Genomic DNA, 15,905 nt, shown 5'->3' on the forward strand with positions numbered 1-15,905 from the left:
GGAGCTGTGTGGAGATGGAAGAGAAGTGGCCAGATCTACATCTTCTGACCAGCATTAAGCTACAGTTCAGCAACACCCTCCAGAGACCCTAGGCTGTACCATTAGCTGCAGCCCACCTTTCTATTAACACCAACACTCAGGAGTTTGGGACCTAATGAGAAGAGGAAGAAATGGCACTAGACAAGCAGCAGTTGAGACACAAGAGTTTCTCTTTTCACCTAAACAAACAGTAGTTGACACTGGTCAGGGAGAAAATATCGGAGAACAGCATGTGTTTTTCAGCAGCAATACGGGAACTTTTTCCATTCAGCTTTTCCAGGGGGAATTTTGGCCTTTTCAACTTTCACATAAAACTTTAAGATTATACAAACCTAAAAAATGATCTTGATTAAGGAGGTGAGGGGGAAGGCACCCCTTACTCCAAGTGTTTGAGGATTTCTCCTTGGCTGCTAAGGGTTTGTGTTGGATAAAGACATGCTCCTAACAAACCAGCATTCTTTTCCACATGATCAGAGCTAACCAGCCCCCCTGCAGGCAAAATGACCAATCAAATCAGCTTCAAACGAAAGCCAACCCCCCCTAGCACTATAAACACAGGAATGAGACATACAAACCCATTTTTAAAGCTTAAAAAAAAAAAAAAAGATCTCTACCAACCACTTGTGGGAAGTTTCTTGGCAGTGCTGGAACCAATACACAAGACCAGCCCAGTCCCTCTCCTGGAGCCCAGGTATTCCCCTTCTGCACACAAACTCTTCGAAAACCGGTAAGTACACAAAACAATCTTGATTATTTTTTTTTTCCTTTTTCTTATTGTACAATTAGAAATTGTTCTGTCATTCTTTATTCAAAGAAATCAAACTTGTTGTCAGGGCACAGAGTTGTATTTCTAAAGCTTGTTAAATTAAGTATCACCTTAAAAAAAAAAGGTTTCTGATTTTCCCCCGTCAAAAAGAAGAAAACGTTCTCTCAAATGACTATAGTCCTAACAGCATACAGAGCAAAACCAAAGTCATCATGCAATGTTTTTTCAGAAAGTTTTCAAGATAAACAGTGCTGGACAGACTCCGCAACGCTCTGCAAACAGGGAGCATTTGCAAGCCTCCAGCTAAGGCAGCGGGATGTTACCTGGCCAAGTGTTATGAAAAAGGTCATCCTCACTTTTTTGCTGCGTTCATCGTAACGTAGCATTTAACTTCAGTTCCATCACAAATTAAAGAAGTGAGCTTCACCTCTTCAAGCCTGCTTTTACCATCTCTAATTCTATCTCATGCCTTCAATCATTTCCAATCAATGCATCCTCTGTGCTTACGGACACGTCGTGAGCTAGCACCGCTGCCCAGGAAACCACGCATGGGCATGGAGTATGAACTCCAATGTCCTAGAAAACTCAAGTCATTCTAGACAAGCCATTAGGAAGTTTGCACCACATAGGGCAGGACTGTTCTTCAAAAACAGCAAGTTCCACACAAAATGGATGGCAGCAGACTTCTATCAAATAAAATCCTCCCTCTTAACTGTAAATTTACTCCTCCATTAAGAAAAGCATTTCAGTTTCTCTATGAAGATTTAATATATACTAGCATATTTTTAAAGCCTTAAACAACATTTAAGCAAAGTCTTCGTAAAGTTTTTCTGCTTCTCTAAAGGTGGCCAGGCTAGTTCATCCAGTGAGATGCTACTTCATAATCAAGAATTAGGGTTCATAGGGGTCCTCACAGTATTTTCAGCATGCTGTACTATGTGAAAATACATTATACACAAAATGGAGCATTACAGATATCCCCAAAAATCAAGTATATAAGCAGCCTTGCTTTCTGTACTATAAAAAAGACGACATACTCTCATTTTGTCAAAAAAAAAAAAAAAAAGATGACATACTCTCATACATTTTGGGGGGTTGGGTTTTTTTTTTTTAAGTGCACTCTGTAGTAAACTGTGACAGAAGGTCAAAAGTACGAGCTCTTGCATCCTATAATTTGTGGCACTTGCTTTGAAAAGTGTCACTTGGGCTGAACAAATTGAAGTTCCCATTTTTACAAGACATATGTAACAAGTCCTGAAAACTTATCTTAATTCTGCAGACTGCTTGGAAAAAACAGTTTTGTCACAAACTACTCCCATTGATCAAAATGAGGCATTAGCTACAAAACCTAAAGGACAAACATGCTTGAAATTTTAACTATCCTACTAACAACTGTAGCATAAGCTTTCAGCCGAAGCAGTTATTCTAACCAAATTACTTCCTGCATTTCTAAGATTGTCCCCTAATGCAAGTTTTATGATCCAGTCATGTCATCAATACTGAAAAAAACCTGTTTCCCAATATTAATGTCAGAACACCTCAAGGGTTGCCATTCAATCTAAAAGTAACAATACTGAGATTTTAATAGCATGAAAGTGCCTTTAAAAAAAAGATAAACTTATTTTGTTCTTGTTGCAAAGTGCAGAGGCAGCAACACATCTGAATGATCACAGCTTAGACAACAGAGATGATGTTTAAATCTGAACTAGTACAAGATTATGTGGATGCAGATCAATTAAAGAGGGAACGTACACATTCCCAGAGGGGCATGGCCACACCATCTGGGTTCTAATAAATCTCCAAATTATGCTACAGTTGTAAGCAGTTTCTGCAGTTACTCCCTGCAAACAGCAGGTCCTCTTGACTACTTTGCTGTCATAATGAAGCAGTGCACTATAAACTGCCTCAAATCCCTTCCAAGGTCAATTAGAACAGATTTTGTTAAGCATAGAAGTTGGGCAGGTAGGGCAGCACTGCAGAAGTCTCCCCTGAACACAGCTCTACATAAAGGCATTCAGGCTCCTAGAAAGGTTGCAGGTGCATTAGTGTACTGAGCTGAAAACAGGCTGGAAGTGTCACTTTAACTGCCTTCAACTGGGAGGGCAAACAAAATGAAAGTGAAGACACTGCTGCAAATGAGTCCCCCCTGCAATCCTACCAGAGTCTTAACAGCCAAGCTTCTGCTGTCAAGAGAAAGGCTAAGCAAGAGGAAAGAAGAGGAAAGCAACATGGTGGCACGAAGCAGCAATGTGACAAAGAGCTGTTACAACACAAGGAAGAAGATCTCAATCAAAAAGGCAATGTGTGGGAGATCAGTGTGCTGGATCATGAATTTCAGAAATGCAAGCAATACCCTATAGCTGTAAGGCAAGGTTTTATTACACACAAATCATTAGCAAACCAGGTCAGTTTAGAACCTGTCTGACTGCTAGGAAAACTGTGATTTTGATTTAAAAAGGTAGTACTCACCCTACCTTGACTTGTCTTAGAAGAAAGAAGCCAGAATGAGGGACAATGAGAGTAAAGAGATTTAAAAAAAAAAAAAAAAAAAAAAAGGCTAAGAACTGACATCACACTGGAGTTGGTGATAACCATTTAATTTTCAATAGACTGGAAACAGGAAGGATTAGACACACTGAATGCATGATAAAAGACTGGTCAACATGCCAAAAGAGGTTTAGAAAAGTCATTTCTGACAGTTCTTGTCTTTCCAGTCAAGGGCTATCGGCTGGGAGATGGAGGGAGAAGGAAGAGCCCAAAGCTACAACAGTTTCACAAGTCAGGAACCGGGAAAAGCAAAGCCAGACAAACAGCATAACATAAAGGTTAAGAGATTACGTTAGACAAATCTGGATTAGAAACACAGTATGTATTTAGCAGTGGAGATGAGTATGCTCCAACAAACAATGCAGAATTTTTCTTTTCCAGTCAAAGTTGAATGTCTTTCCTAAAACGTACACTGTTTGTCCCCACATTAACCCGTTTCATCAATGACTGTGCTGGGCAGGGGATCGGATCAGATGGTCCAAATTGTACTCTACAACTTCATTAATCACTAACAAGGAAAGAAGGTATTTATATTTTTTACTACAGTGGGCAAGAAAAGGAGTAGACAGAAGACAACAATTCTTTTTAAATTCAAAGTCACACCTACTCTTGACTCTGCTTTTGAGAATACAGAGGACTGATCCTCCAGCCCGAGTAAACTATTTCTCACAGGGCAGTTGTTCTTTCACCTCTTATTCTAAACCAACTGCATTGCTCTCAGAGCCCATTTGCAGTTTCTTACCCATTTTTCCCACCCCAAGAAGTTGAGACTTGTGGCTCTTAAAACCATCAATAGCTTTTGCAAAAAAAACAGTTTTGGAATTCAAGCTTACACACTTCCAGTGCTATCACTGCCATCGAATTAGATACCTAATATTTTCAACAGTCCTAGACAAGAAAAATCAGAGGCCTGTATCAAATGAGACCAGAGCAGTAACCTGGTTAACCTCAGCAGGCAAATTCGCCTGCTGGGAGTCTCAATGAGCAGAGACACAGGACTGCTGCAAAATGTGCTGCTGGGGGCTAATGGAGGTTCTCCTTCTCAAGTACCTTCGAGATTTGTCAGTAATGGATCCTCCCTCATAGAAAAAAAAATCCCAAACAACCTGATGGTGAACACTGACTGAATTTTTTCCGAGCTTTAAGTCAACATTAGGTGATTAATCACCACCCTAGAAAGCTCCTTAACCAACAAAATTGAGACCCTGCAATGCTGATAGCATTTTGCTCTGAGTAAAGTCTATGGTGCTCAAGCACACTACCTTAGCATTGATGTGTGGAAGATCTGAAGCGTAGCCAAGAAAAATGCACCACATTAAGAGAAAAAGGAAAAACATACTTAATGTATGTTAACACTGTAGAAGAGGCTTCTGTCACCAATTAGCCAGTATCAGACTCATTCTCACAGCATATGTTTGTTTTGCAAACCCAAATTACTTGAAAGCTATGAAGCAGATGCTGCCCTCAAAGTACCATGAGAATTTATACAAATACACTAGTTTTGTTTTTTGGTTTTGTGTTTTCTTGTTTGTTTGTGTTTTTTTTTCAAGAATGCATGATGTTTACACCCAGAGGCATTTTATTCGTGTTTTCCACTGAAATACAGGAGTGCTTCTCGTGAGTACTCCTTACTCTAAGATGATAAAACCAAGACTCTGTCCACAGCTCATTTTGAGCATGGTCCCTGTCATCCTTCCCATTCAGAGATGCCCATTTTCCAGCTCCTTCAAGGCATCCAGAAGGGTTCTTCTAAATCTTAGCACAAGGTCTCTGCTCTACAGACAAGTCACTAATCAGCTGGTTCCTGAAGCATTTAAAATTGTATTCAGGTTACTGTAAATTCCATAACAGTGCAGCAAGACTGAAAACTGTCACTTAGAGAGCTATATAGTAGACCAAAGATCAAACTCAGATGAAGGTGGGGGGTCATGCTATAAACTGAATGGACTATGATCAGAATTCCCCAAGAAAAGTAGCCTGACACTACTGACCAGGAGAATCTCAGTAAGCCCACTGTATTCTTTGGCACAAGGAGCGGTTTCAAAAATATTACTTCTAGGAGATGTGAATTGGAAAATAAAAATGAGGGGAAAACCACCAAATTCCACCCAGGCCATCACCTAATCTACCTCCTTTGACTATAGCATGGATAGAAGAAATAGCTGGATGGTTTTGAGAACCTACAGAAGGAAAGAAAAATGAGAATTTAGCTAAATATTCACTGTGATGTCAATTCTCATACTTCAGTATGCGTTAAGCACAAGTAAAAGCAAAAGAGAATGTTCTGTAATTACTAAAATTTGGTATCAAGATCAAGTAAACAGTCATGAAAACTGCTGGTTTACAGGATCAAAGATCACAAGCAAGATTTTTACCTTTCATAAATTTATTCTGAAGTTCAGGATACTTAGATCTAATCCATTTCAAGATAAAACTAAGACAGCACTCTTGGAGGGAAAAATATCCAATTCCTCTAGTCTGTTTGTACACTTGTATTATACACTGAAACAGTCATAATTCAGAGAAAAGTCAAAATTGATAGGAAACCACCAAAATTGACTAAATACACCATGTATAATTGTAATTTGCAGAATTTACATATATATTTTAAATCCTCTGTTGTTCTACAAACAAGCTTCCTCACAACCTTCTTTAAATAGGTTGCACACATTATGAAGTCTCTATTTTACATGAACCCATATTTAAACTGCCCCAGGTGAACTTTAAACATTTAGTATTTATAAAATTTATGGGTTTGAGTGGCTAGTGTCTTTTCAAAGACACTCAGCATCTCTGACAAGTTTGGCAAGTTTTGAGATTTAAAAGTAAACAAAGGAGCCTAACATGTCAAATACCTACAAGTATCCATTTTGCTTCCCACATTTACAATTCTACCTTCATCCCCTAATTCCCATACACTTGCTGTCTTATTTGGTCACCAATAAAAAGACACTGCTTAGGCAGACTAGACTTCAAATAATGTCACAGTATATTTTCAGTATTGGTCTCCTGCCCTCTTTTTATCCGATCCTTACATAAAGAGCCTCAGACTCCCAGAAGGAGCACTACCCTGAATACTGTAATTCTGCTTAACTGGATGTGGTAGGTGCAGACAGCAGTCATTTCCTGAGCTAGGAAAGTCTGAAAGGGCTAGTAGGTAAACTACAGCATTCCCCTAAAACGCATAAACATGTTAGAGAAATAATAGAAGAAATATTATTTCCATAGTACTATTGTTAATGGTACTCATAATAGTATCGGTGAACTATTATACTCTGCTAAACAGAGGTTACCAAAACTGATATAATCAGACAAAATTCAGTTTCTCTTCAGATACAGTATGCCTAATCCCATCCCACTCACCCCTAAAGAATTAAAGCATGCAACTCAAACATAAATTTAGGAAGGTGAAGTATGAAAGTTATATTTAAACAACTAAGCAGGGAAAATTTGAGAAGTCGTCAGATTTTTAAACTTAATCTTTTTTAGCAAAGTATTACCACAAACAGTGGTAAATGCCTCTCCAGGCTCCTGACTTAATCTTCTCTGGATTGCAATGTATAAGCCCTCCTTTGTTGGCTGCAGTATTTCAACCCCTGCTGATGTGTCAGAAACTGTGAACATTAGGCAAAATACAACTATGCTGCATTGTATCACATTTATTCCCTTTTTCTCTTTTCCAGAAGATGACAACAGATATGATAGAGAGCAATAACACCAAATCCAGTGCTCCCCTCCTGACCCAAAGATACCTGAGGATGGTGACCAAGGATGGACACAGCACATTCCAGATGGATGGTGCCCAAGGAAAAGGTCTGGCATACCTCCGAGATGCATGGGGAATATTAATGGACATGCGCTGGAGATGGATGATGCTTGTCTTTTCTGCTTCTTTTGTCATTCACTGGCTAGTCTTTGCAGTGCTTTGGTATTTGCTGGCTGAGATGAATGGGGACCTGGAGCTGGACCATGATGCTCCACCTGACAACCACACTATATGTGTCAAGTACATCACCAGTTTTACAGCTGCTTTCTCCTTCTCACTGGAGACGCAACTCACAATTGGTTACGGCACTATGTTCCCAAGCGGGGACTGTCCCAGTGCTGTTGCACTGCTTGCAATACAGATGGTCCTGGGGCTCATGCTGGAAGCCTTCATCACAGGTAATCTTTCATATTTAATCTTTAAATGAATTAGATTTAAGAAATGGAGCTAGAAATAAATAGTGATCATATTGGTATCTGAAAGAACAATTAAGTCAGGCACTACAAGGATGATGAGATTTCAGCTGTATAGTAGTAAAAGTTAAACACCTTTCATTAACAAAAGACATAAATTAGGTGGTATCAAGATTTGGACTTGAGAGTTCCACTATACATTGGACGATATTTGTGGCAGATTCCCACTTAGCACTCTCAATCACTTATTTCTTATACCATTACCTCTCCAAGTTTTTTCCATGGAATTACAATATTTAAAGTAAATTTCTTTTGATTTTAAGGTTTACTTTAGCTGAAGTGGTTTTGTTGATCTTTAACTCAGTGTTTAAGTATTCCTCAGTACCTGATGTAATGAAAATTTTTATGTCACAGCTATTTTAAGGTATTTTAAGTTATTTAAAAATAATTTTCAGGTTTAAAGTATTTCAAAAGATTTTAAAAATACACGTTAGTTTACTGTGCATTAAGAAAGAGCTTCTCCAGCGGTAGCACACCAAGATCAGGTACTATTACCAATTACCGTAAATCGGGGCAAGCTAACGACTCTCCTTCCTACAGCTACAGTTCACTCTCCAAATATTAGTAAGTGAACATAGTTTAGAAAAAGAAGCATTTTAGGAAAGCTATACTTTTTAAACAAAAATGGGTTAGTGTGATGCCACCCTAGCAGTTTTCAAACATGCAGGCTGAGGCTAGAAAGACCATGTCCACCCAAGCCTGCTTCTGTTCCTTTGGACTGTTTCACAGAGCTCGGAGGCTGCAGGGAACCAACCCAGGCACGGTGCTCGTGTTCAGTTTGTTCTTTTCCGTGATGCAGGTGCTTTTGTGGCAAAGATCGCCCGACCAAAGAATCGGGCATTCTCCATCCGCTTCACCCGCTCTGCTGTAGTGACACACACCGAGGGGAAGCCATACCTTATGTTCCAGGTGGCCAACACACGCTCCAGCCCACTGACTAGCATCCAGATTTCTGCTATACTTTACCAAGAACAAGAGAATGGGCAGCTGCACCAGACTAGTGTGGACTTCCACCTAGACAGCGTTACTTCAGATGAGTGTCCTTTTTTCATCTTTCCACTGACCTACTACCATTCAATCACTCCATCCAGCCCTCTGGCTGCTCTCCTCCAAAGAGAAGCTGCTCACCATTTTGAGCTGGTCGTCTTTCTGTCAGCTGTGCAGGAGGGCACAGGAGAAACATGTCAAAGGAGAACATCCTACCTTCCCTCAGAGATCATGCTGTACCATCGCTTCACCTCCGTGCTAGCCCGCAATGCCAAAGGTGAATATCAGATCAAGATGGAGAATTTTGACAAGACTATTCCTGAGCTCCCAGCTGCAGCTGACTCAAAGAGTCCAAAAAGGACTGACAAGGAGATCCGCATCAATGGACAGCACGCCGACAGCTTCCAGCTCTCCGAGACTGGCCTCACAGAATAGAGAGAACAGACTTTGAACTTTGTGCTTTTTTAATTATTATTACATTAAACTTTCAGGTTCCATTTACAACCTTCCTTCCTTGCCTGCCTGACATCTTCTAGTGATCTTTCTCTTGTACTCCCATCCTTTCGATTACAACATGATATGCAGAGTAAAGAGAACTGGTGTGACCATGTAAGCTGAGGAGAGGCTGGATTAACCACCCAGGACAGAGTCAGGTACAAGAATCACAGTACTAATTCTTGGAAATTAAAAGAGCTACCTGCTGAATTCACCAGACTATGATTAAAGCTGCACTGACCCTGAAAGGAGAGACCTGCAAAACTCCTAAAGCTGACCAAAATCATAATTAACCAGCTTGTGACAAAATGGACAACAATACAAAAGAAAAATCTCAGTCAAAACCAATATGGGGTCATTTAGTAAATACATTACTTCTGAGATAAGCAAATCCGTTCATCCAAGATGCTAATTTTTCTATTCTCTTAACTCTTTGGGAACACAGAGTTTTATCAGTTTTCAGATGGCTGAATTCACTCTTAGAAAGTGCTGCCAATCTCTCATGGCAGTGAAAAGCACTCCTGCTGTGCTTATTAAGCAGAATTGTAAATACTAACTGTAGTTCTTCATTCTGCCAAATAAGAAAACATCTCATTTCAAGACAGGTCTATGAAGACACTATCAAAAAATCTTGATGTATATGACAAATGCTGCAGTGGAAATTTTTTCATATTTGGAAACACTGAATAAATTATTTAGCAGTGGAAAACAGACTATTCTAAATGAATTAATGTACTTTTTTAAAAGACCATACATGCCACATGTTCTCACCTTTGCGCTGCCTGTCTCAAGTAGATCTGACCCAGAAGGATGCACTATATACATGAGAAGTAGAACTGCATCCATGCATATTTTATGCTTTTTAACATCAATATTTGCCTGTACACACAGCACAAAAATATTTAGAGACACGTGAATCAATTTTAAAATAAAAAAATTAAAACAAACTATACATGAGACTTCTGTATTTAAGTGCCTCATAAACCTACTGCAATTAAGACACTGTTCTGAAGCTCCTAAATAATTTAAGAAGCGAAGGAATAAACAGAACAATGGATAATTATTTCCAAGCTCTCGCCAAAAGCAGTGCCTATTACATGTTCATACTTGAACAGTCAAGTATCAAAATAAAGTAAAAGTTATTTTTCAAAGGTAAAAGACTCTTCCCAGGAACCAAGGTGGCATAAGTAGCAGCTTTCACTGACAACAGCATAATACACTACCAAACATACTTCCTTTTAACTTCAGTGAAGTGGTCTGCAGCAGGAAAAATGGTCTCAAATTATCTGATGAGATCCTGTTTAACTGAATTCTTCTTGAGCCCCAAAACTCTGTTAACTGAAGTGTGTTCACAACCTGAAAGAAGTCAGCAAAAAGCTACTTTCTTTTAGGATCTGGGGAAATGGGAAGCAGCCCCATAGAAGCATTTCACACAGGGAAGGGGTACAAGGCAGAAAGCCCACGTTTTCCTTGCAATTCAGCTCTTGTTCCAAAATGGTTCAATTGCCTCCCCACATTCCAGACCCCAGACAGATTTGGTTTTATCACAGATACTCTCAAAATCTCTTTTATAAAATTTAATTTTATGTAAAACCATAAATATTGTGGAGCTTGGAGAACAACACACTATCAAGTTACATTGCCTTCATCCCTACTTTTCTTAGCTGTTGACCCATATGCAGTCTAAGGATCCCTTTTCCACCCTCCTATCAGTACCAGTAATTTTTAAGTATTTCTTGCAAGTGTTATTTCCACGTTCACTACCAATATAAGCTATTGAGTCCTACAAATTAAGAACCAGTGCAAGAGCAATAGAACAGATTCCTGTGTCAAGTCTGAAATAACCATTCAGTAAAAGAAGCAGTATTCTGTGTGAGGTATTTTTTTTCCCATATATCACATACTCCACTCTCAGACAAACCAATCGTTCTAAAATTCAGATGCATAATCCCTACAGGATGGTACTGTAATCTCACTATTTAGAGCTATAAAGCTATTTCTAATTTCAATTAATGTCTAATCAAAGTGTGGGTTGCTTCGTTTGGCTTCTAAATTACTTGATACTTTAAAGTTGTCCTGTTTTTTTAAATAATTTTCTAATTATAGATTTGGCTTAAAAGGGGGTACAACAGCAAGTATAAAGAAAAAAATGTTTAGTATACACTAAATGCAATCTTCAAATATTACATTTTGGAATGTAAAGCTGAAGAATACTACAGAAGCAAATCAGACAAACACAACTGTGTAGTTACTTAAGAACAGCTGCAGAACAAGGGGTAGACAAAACACCCCCATTGCTTTTACAGTTCCAGAGAACTGGTGAACCATGGATGTCTGATAAAGTATTGGAAATATGCCACGGCCCAAATTGCAATACAAGCCTAGAAAAATTGCTGATGGGCTCTGATGCAGCAAAATTGCATTCTACACTTTGACTAACGTTGCAAAAGCAAGCTGGTGATGAACCTTCTTTGGATGTACTTCTTGCTAGTGAGGTAGGGAAGAAAAACAAGCCAGGCAGAGCAAGGGCAAGTGCGATTCAGGGAAATTCAACATCCTTTTTACAGTCACTTCAACACCCTTTTTATATTCAAGTCTTCTTAACCTAACCAAAAAATACATGTTAAACAGAACTCAATCAGGTTCCACAACTGACTTACTAAATGTCTTGTTTAATCTACATTACAATTATTTACTACCAGCGTGTAATTGCTGGCAACTCATCAACTCCCCTCAGCTACTAAGCTGGTATTAGTCAAGAGGCTGCACAGAAAATTAAGCAGCTTTTGTGCAGTTCTAAAAGACAGCCGTGATCAAGAAAACAACTTGCTCATTTTCTTTGCTAATGGCCTCAACCTTCCAGAAGCAATTTGGGTTCTCAATGAAGTATGTCAGAACTGTGACAATCTTCAACAGAAACTCACAAATACTTTGTGCATCTTCAATTTGCATACTGAAACTAGGAACAGATATTGTTTATGTTGAGAATCAGTCAAATGTGAACTTGGAAACTATTGTGAGCGCTGAAAAAGCAATCATTAATTTTTAAGAACAGCATATTGATCATATTTGAGAAGTAATTCTTTGTTAAACATCTATTAGTTTTTTAATCTCATGATTTTTAATTGAAGGGTTCTTGCATTGTCACCCATTATGAATGCCCAGAAGAGTTTAATATTTGATCTCTTATTAATTCTGTAGTGTGATCACCCAGAACAAAAAATATGAAAAAGCTGGCAACTCAGTAAATTATGTAATTTGAGGCTAATCCAAGGCCCTATGAAAGAGCAAAGAAAAACTGAAGCACAATAAAGTTAGAGAATAAAATCCTAAACTAAGGAGTTTAACCACTATTAAGACACGAATATATGCACCTGCTAAAGCATGTTATCCCAAATCATAAACTGCATGTAAATTCACTCCTTGATCTTTCTGCTTCCACTGCTTTGTGTGGTATACTAGTGCCTGGTATTAAGGTGCGACTTCTTTTGGCACGTCGGTATCCCTATCTCACACTCAATATTTTGTCATTGGAAAGCCTTTACATAACAGTAACTATTTGTTCATTAATCAAGGCTTGAGTCAAAACAGACCAACATCTTCTGTTGACAGTTTTGTGCTCTCCACCTTATTTCTCTGAAGGTAAAGGGGAGAGAAGTGATCCTCCCTCTTATTGAGACATTAATCTCTAACATAGCGATATGCAAATATAAATTACTATTGTTAAAACAATTTTTTAATATCAAAACTTCAGAAAGATTGCAGGTCTCTTGCCTCTGTCATAATGGGCTACAGAGCTTTTAGCCAAGTAAGATCAAACTAGAAGAGAAATAGAACAAGAAACTTAAGAGGAGTAATCAGGTACTACAGAAAGCTTCATTATTTGAGAATAAACACACACCACCCCTCCTCACAACGAACCAGGACTTCCAACAAAGCACACAGGGACACCATCTTCTCTGGAAAATCATTCACAGAAGATGCATTTCAAATTCCTGATCACTAGCAGCTGCTACAAACAAGACATGCTATACTAGCTGAAGCATTAACCCCCAATATTCAGGCAGAAGTCAGCTTCAGTAAGCACATCTTGCATCCTGTAAATTCTTCTCTATTTCAACTGAGATACACATCTCATCCTAAACTAACATGCAATATTTTTATCACAGTCTTAATCAGAAATGTGGTACATTCTATAGTCTGGATCTGGAAGTGTTGTAATTTTATCAGAAGAACAGGAAGGGGCTAAATAAATAAAATTGAATTAACTGTGGGTGATATTACTTTTACATCCGTTTGTCTTTTGTAAAAAATGCAGGGATTAAAATACATTCCTGTCAACTTTTAATTGCAACTGAATCTCTCTGGGTTTGTTTGTCTTGGAATTCAACCTGCAATTGTCTTTCCTGATCTATGCTTTATCAGTATGTTCACTAAGGAGGATATTTAGCCAAGACTCCTTCAGCAAAGACCGAAAGATGCTCTGGGTCCTAAAAAGACAAGACTCATTATCAGCAAGCTTTTACTAGTACAAAACCACTCACTAAGCACAGATGTGGCATATGCATGTGGAAACATGCCAGGGAGAAAGAGCAAGGTCATACAAGAGAACAATCAATGCATGATCACACGAAGCAGAAAGTCACTGCAGTTACCATATAACCAATTGATAGAGGAGAACTTCCTTGAATGTTCTTACCACTCTCAGAATACAGATTTTACCTAAATGGATATGTTCCATCTCCAAGATGACAACGCACTCCAAGTTCAGCTGAAAGTTCAACCAGACATACTGGATCATGATTAAGGATCCAGTATTCTGCCTGAACGTGGCCAGTGTGGAGCATTTACTAAAGAGAATAGGAGAGGAATGGCAGAGAGGGGGACCAGATGATAATCTGAATGAACAGAAGATTTGGATGATGACTTAAACTAATTTGACAGACAGTAAATCCATCAGCATGGGAACCTCAGAACATTGCTGCTGGGATCTACCTCACACTAGCAAGCATTCAAAAAAATTAACAGTTCACATGGTCCAGAAGTCCTAGGTACGAAAACAGCACATGCCAGGAATATTTAAAAGCTGCACTGAAACAGCATATTGCCACAGCACACCTGTTAATCAGTACAGACTCCTTTCACAGAGATACAGGACTTTAGTTCCAGCTGTAGACATCACATCTTAATTGAATAAACAGAACCTACTTACTGCAGATTTTTCTTATCTAAAGCATTTAAATGTCTAATAGTGAAAAGAACACAAAATAAGAAAAACAACATTTTGAGAACACATTTAGGTAACCTGGCACAGTATCATGAATCTTGTATCAACAGTATACTTGGAGCAATAAGAAAGGTTTATGTACGTATAGGTCCCTTCCCCAAAACACACCCTGCTCCTCCCTCCCATTTTCTGCCCATACAGTAACAAAACCATACCTGGATCTTTTCGCCCTGGTTTTTCAAAGCGTCTGTCTCCCCTAGAAAGGCAGAATAGAAGTTTCAAATAAGGTTTTGGAACTACTGCACTCATTTTAGGTATGGGTTTGGTTGCTTATTTGGCTTGGGTTTTTTTTGTTTGTTTGTTTTTTTGTTTTTTACTTGGTAGAGGGCTTTTTTAAAATCAGAGCTTGATGGACAGTATCTTTAAAGGTCTAAGTGATAACTGAAATTTTCAGGAACTCTGATATGCTCACAGCCTTTGGCATCTAGGTGTGTTTTGAAATGCGACCCTAAGTACTATCAACAATGCAGAGGGCTAAAATTTAAGTGAATCCTTTAGCAATCCATATTTTCACCCATCATTTCCACTGCAACTGTCATAATTTATCTTCTCGTAAAGTAGTTCCTTCTTCCCAGGAACTGAGAAGAAAAATTCTTTGCAAAAATGCTCTTTTTACTTGCTCATGAGTTTCTAGAAACATTACTGTGTTGACTCCATTTTAGAAATTCAGACACTCCGCTCACAGATACACCTAATCACCTTTCCTAAAGTATTTTTACGAAGTCAAGAGGCACAAATGGAAGCTGAGCAGATGTATGTGAAAAACTTTAAGGGCTAGAGTTCTGTTACCTTTCCTCCCAACTCTGTGATCTGTGCATTTCCCTGCCCCCTCCTCGCCCAAATCCACCCTCCACTTCATCAAAACTTCTTTGGTAGAAACCGCTTTCTCCTCGGCCTCTGCCTGAAAAGACAAAAAACACAAGTGTTTGTACAAATAATAATAGAAGTTGAAAGAATCAGGTAGGTTTCCTTTTCCTGGTGTCCCTGTGAACTAATCTTGCAGTCTTAAGCCCCAGTGAAATTATCTGGGGCAAAGGGAAAAAGAAACAAAGACTGAAGAAAGAGTCTTATGTAAAAATTCTTATCAAGAAGGACAAGATCAGACAGAATAGGCAAACGATTCTGAAATAAATACTATGCAGAAAAACACAGGAAACAGATACTTACCCAACAGAAACTAACAAACAAGGATGCATTGTTCACACAACATCCACACAGTACATGTGTACTTTACACTCATAAAAATCAGATTGCTTTTAACAGCGGAATCCAGTATAATAGTACTGCACTGCAGATGTAGTCATAATTACTGCTGTCAAGGTTAATAAAGGAGAAGGAAGCTTCACCACTACTAAGTTCTAGTGATTCCCAGCAGAAATCTCTCCTAGGAGGAGTGAGGAGAAAAGAAGGATCACAGGATGGATATAGGCAGGACAGCACGAAGAACCCCAATAGCTACAGAATAAAAATTATCCTTCTCACTTTTTCAAGAAATGATTCTCTGTAGGTAGCTACCAAGTATCAAGCCTCAAGCCAAAAAGTTAC

General features: G+C 38.7%; 2 protein-coding genes across 4 annotated transcripts in view; one reads left to right on the top strand and one right to left on the bottom strand.

Moving 5' to 3' along the window:
* The window catches only part of GIGYF2 (GRB10 interacting GYF protein 2), a 78,017-nt gene that overhangs the window by 32,939 nt on the left and 29,173 nt on the right, over nt 1-15,905 (bottom strand). For all 3 annotated transcript variants that reach the window (XM_082320519.1, XM_082320518.1, XM_082320517.1), the window contains exons 6-7: nt 15,150-15,261; nt 14,516-14,556 (exon numbers count right to left, since the gene is read on the bottom strand). In XM_082320519.1, coding sequence (XP_082176645.1) covers nt 14,516-14,556; nt 15,150-15,261 — 153 coding nt within the window. The remainder of the gene's footprint in view (nt 1-14,515; nt 14,557-15,149; nt 15,262-15,905) is intronic.
* KCNJ13 (potassium inwardly rectifying channel subfamily J member 13) lies at nt 6,965-9,013 on the top strand (the record flags this gene model as incomplete). The annotated part of the gene is made up of 2 exons (XM_082320521.1): nt 6,965-7,516; nt 8,391-9,013. The coding sequence occupies exons 1-2, from the start codon at nt 7,039-7,041 to the stop codon at nt 9,011-9,013; spliced, it is 1,101 nt and encodes a 366-aa protein (XP_082176647.1). The 5' UTR covers nt 6,965-7,038.

This window comes from Platalea leucorodia (genome assembly GCF_965183815.1).
Source record: "Platalea leucorodia genome assembly, chromosome: 8".
NCBI lineage: Eukaryota > Metazoa > Chordata > Aves > Pelecaniformes > Threskiornithidae > Platalea > Platalea leucorodia.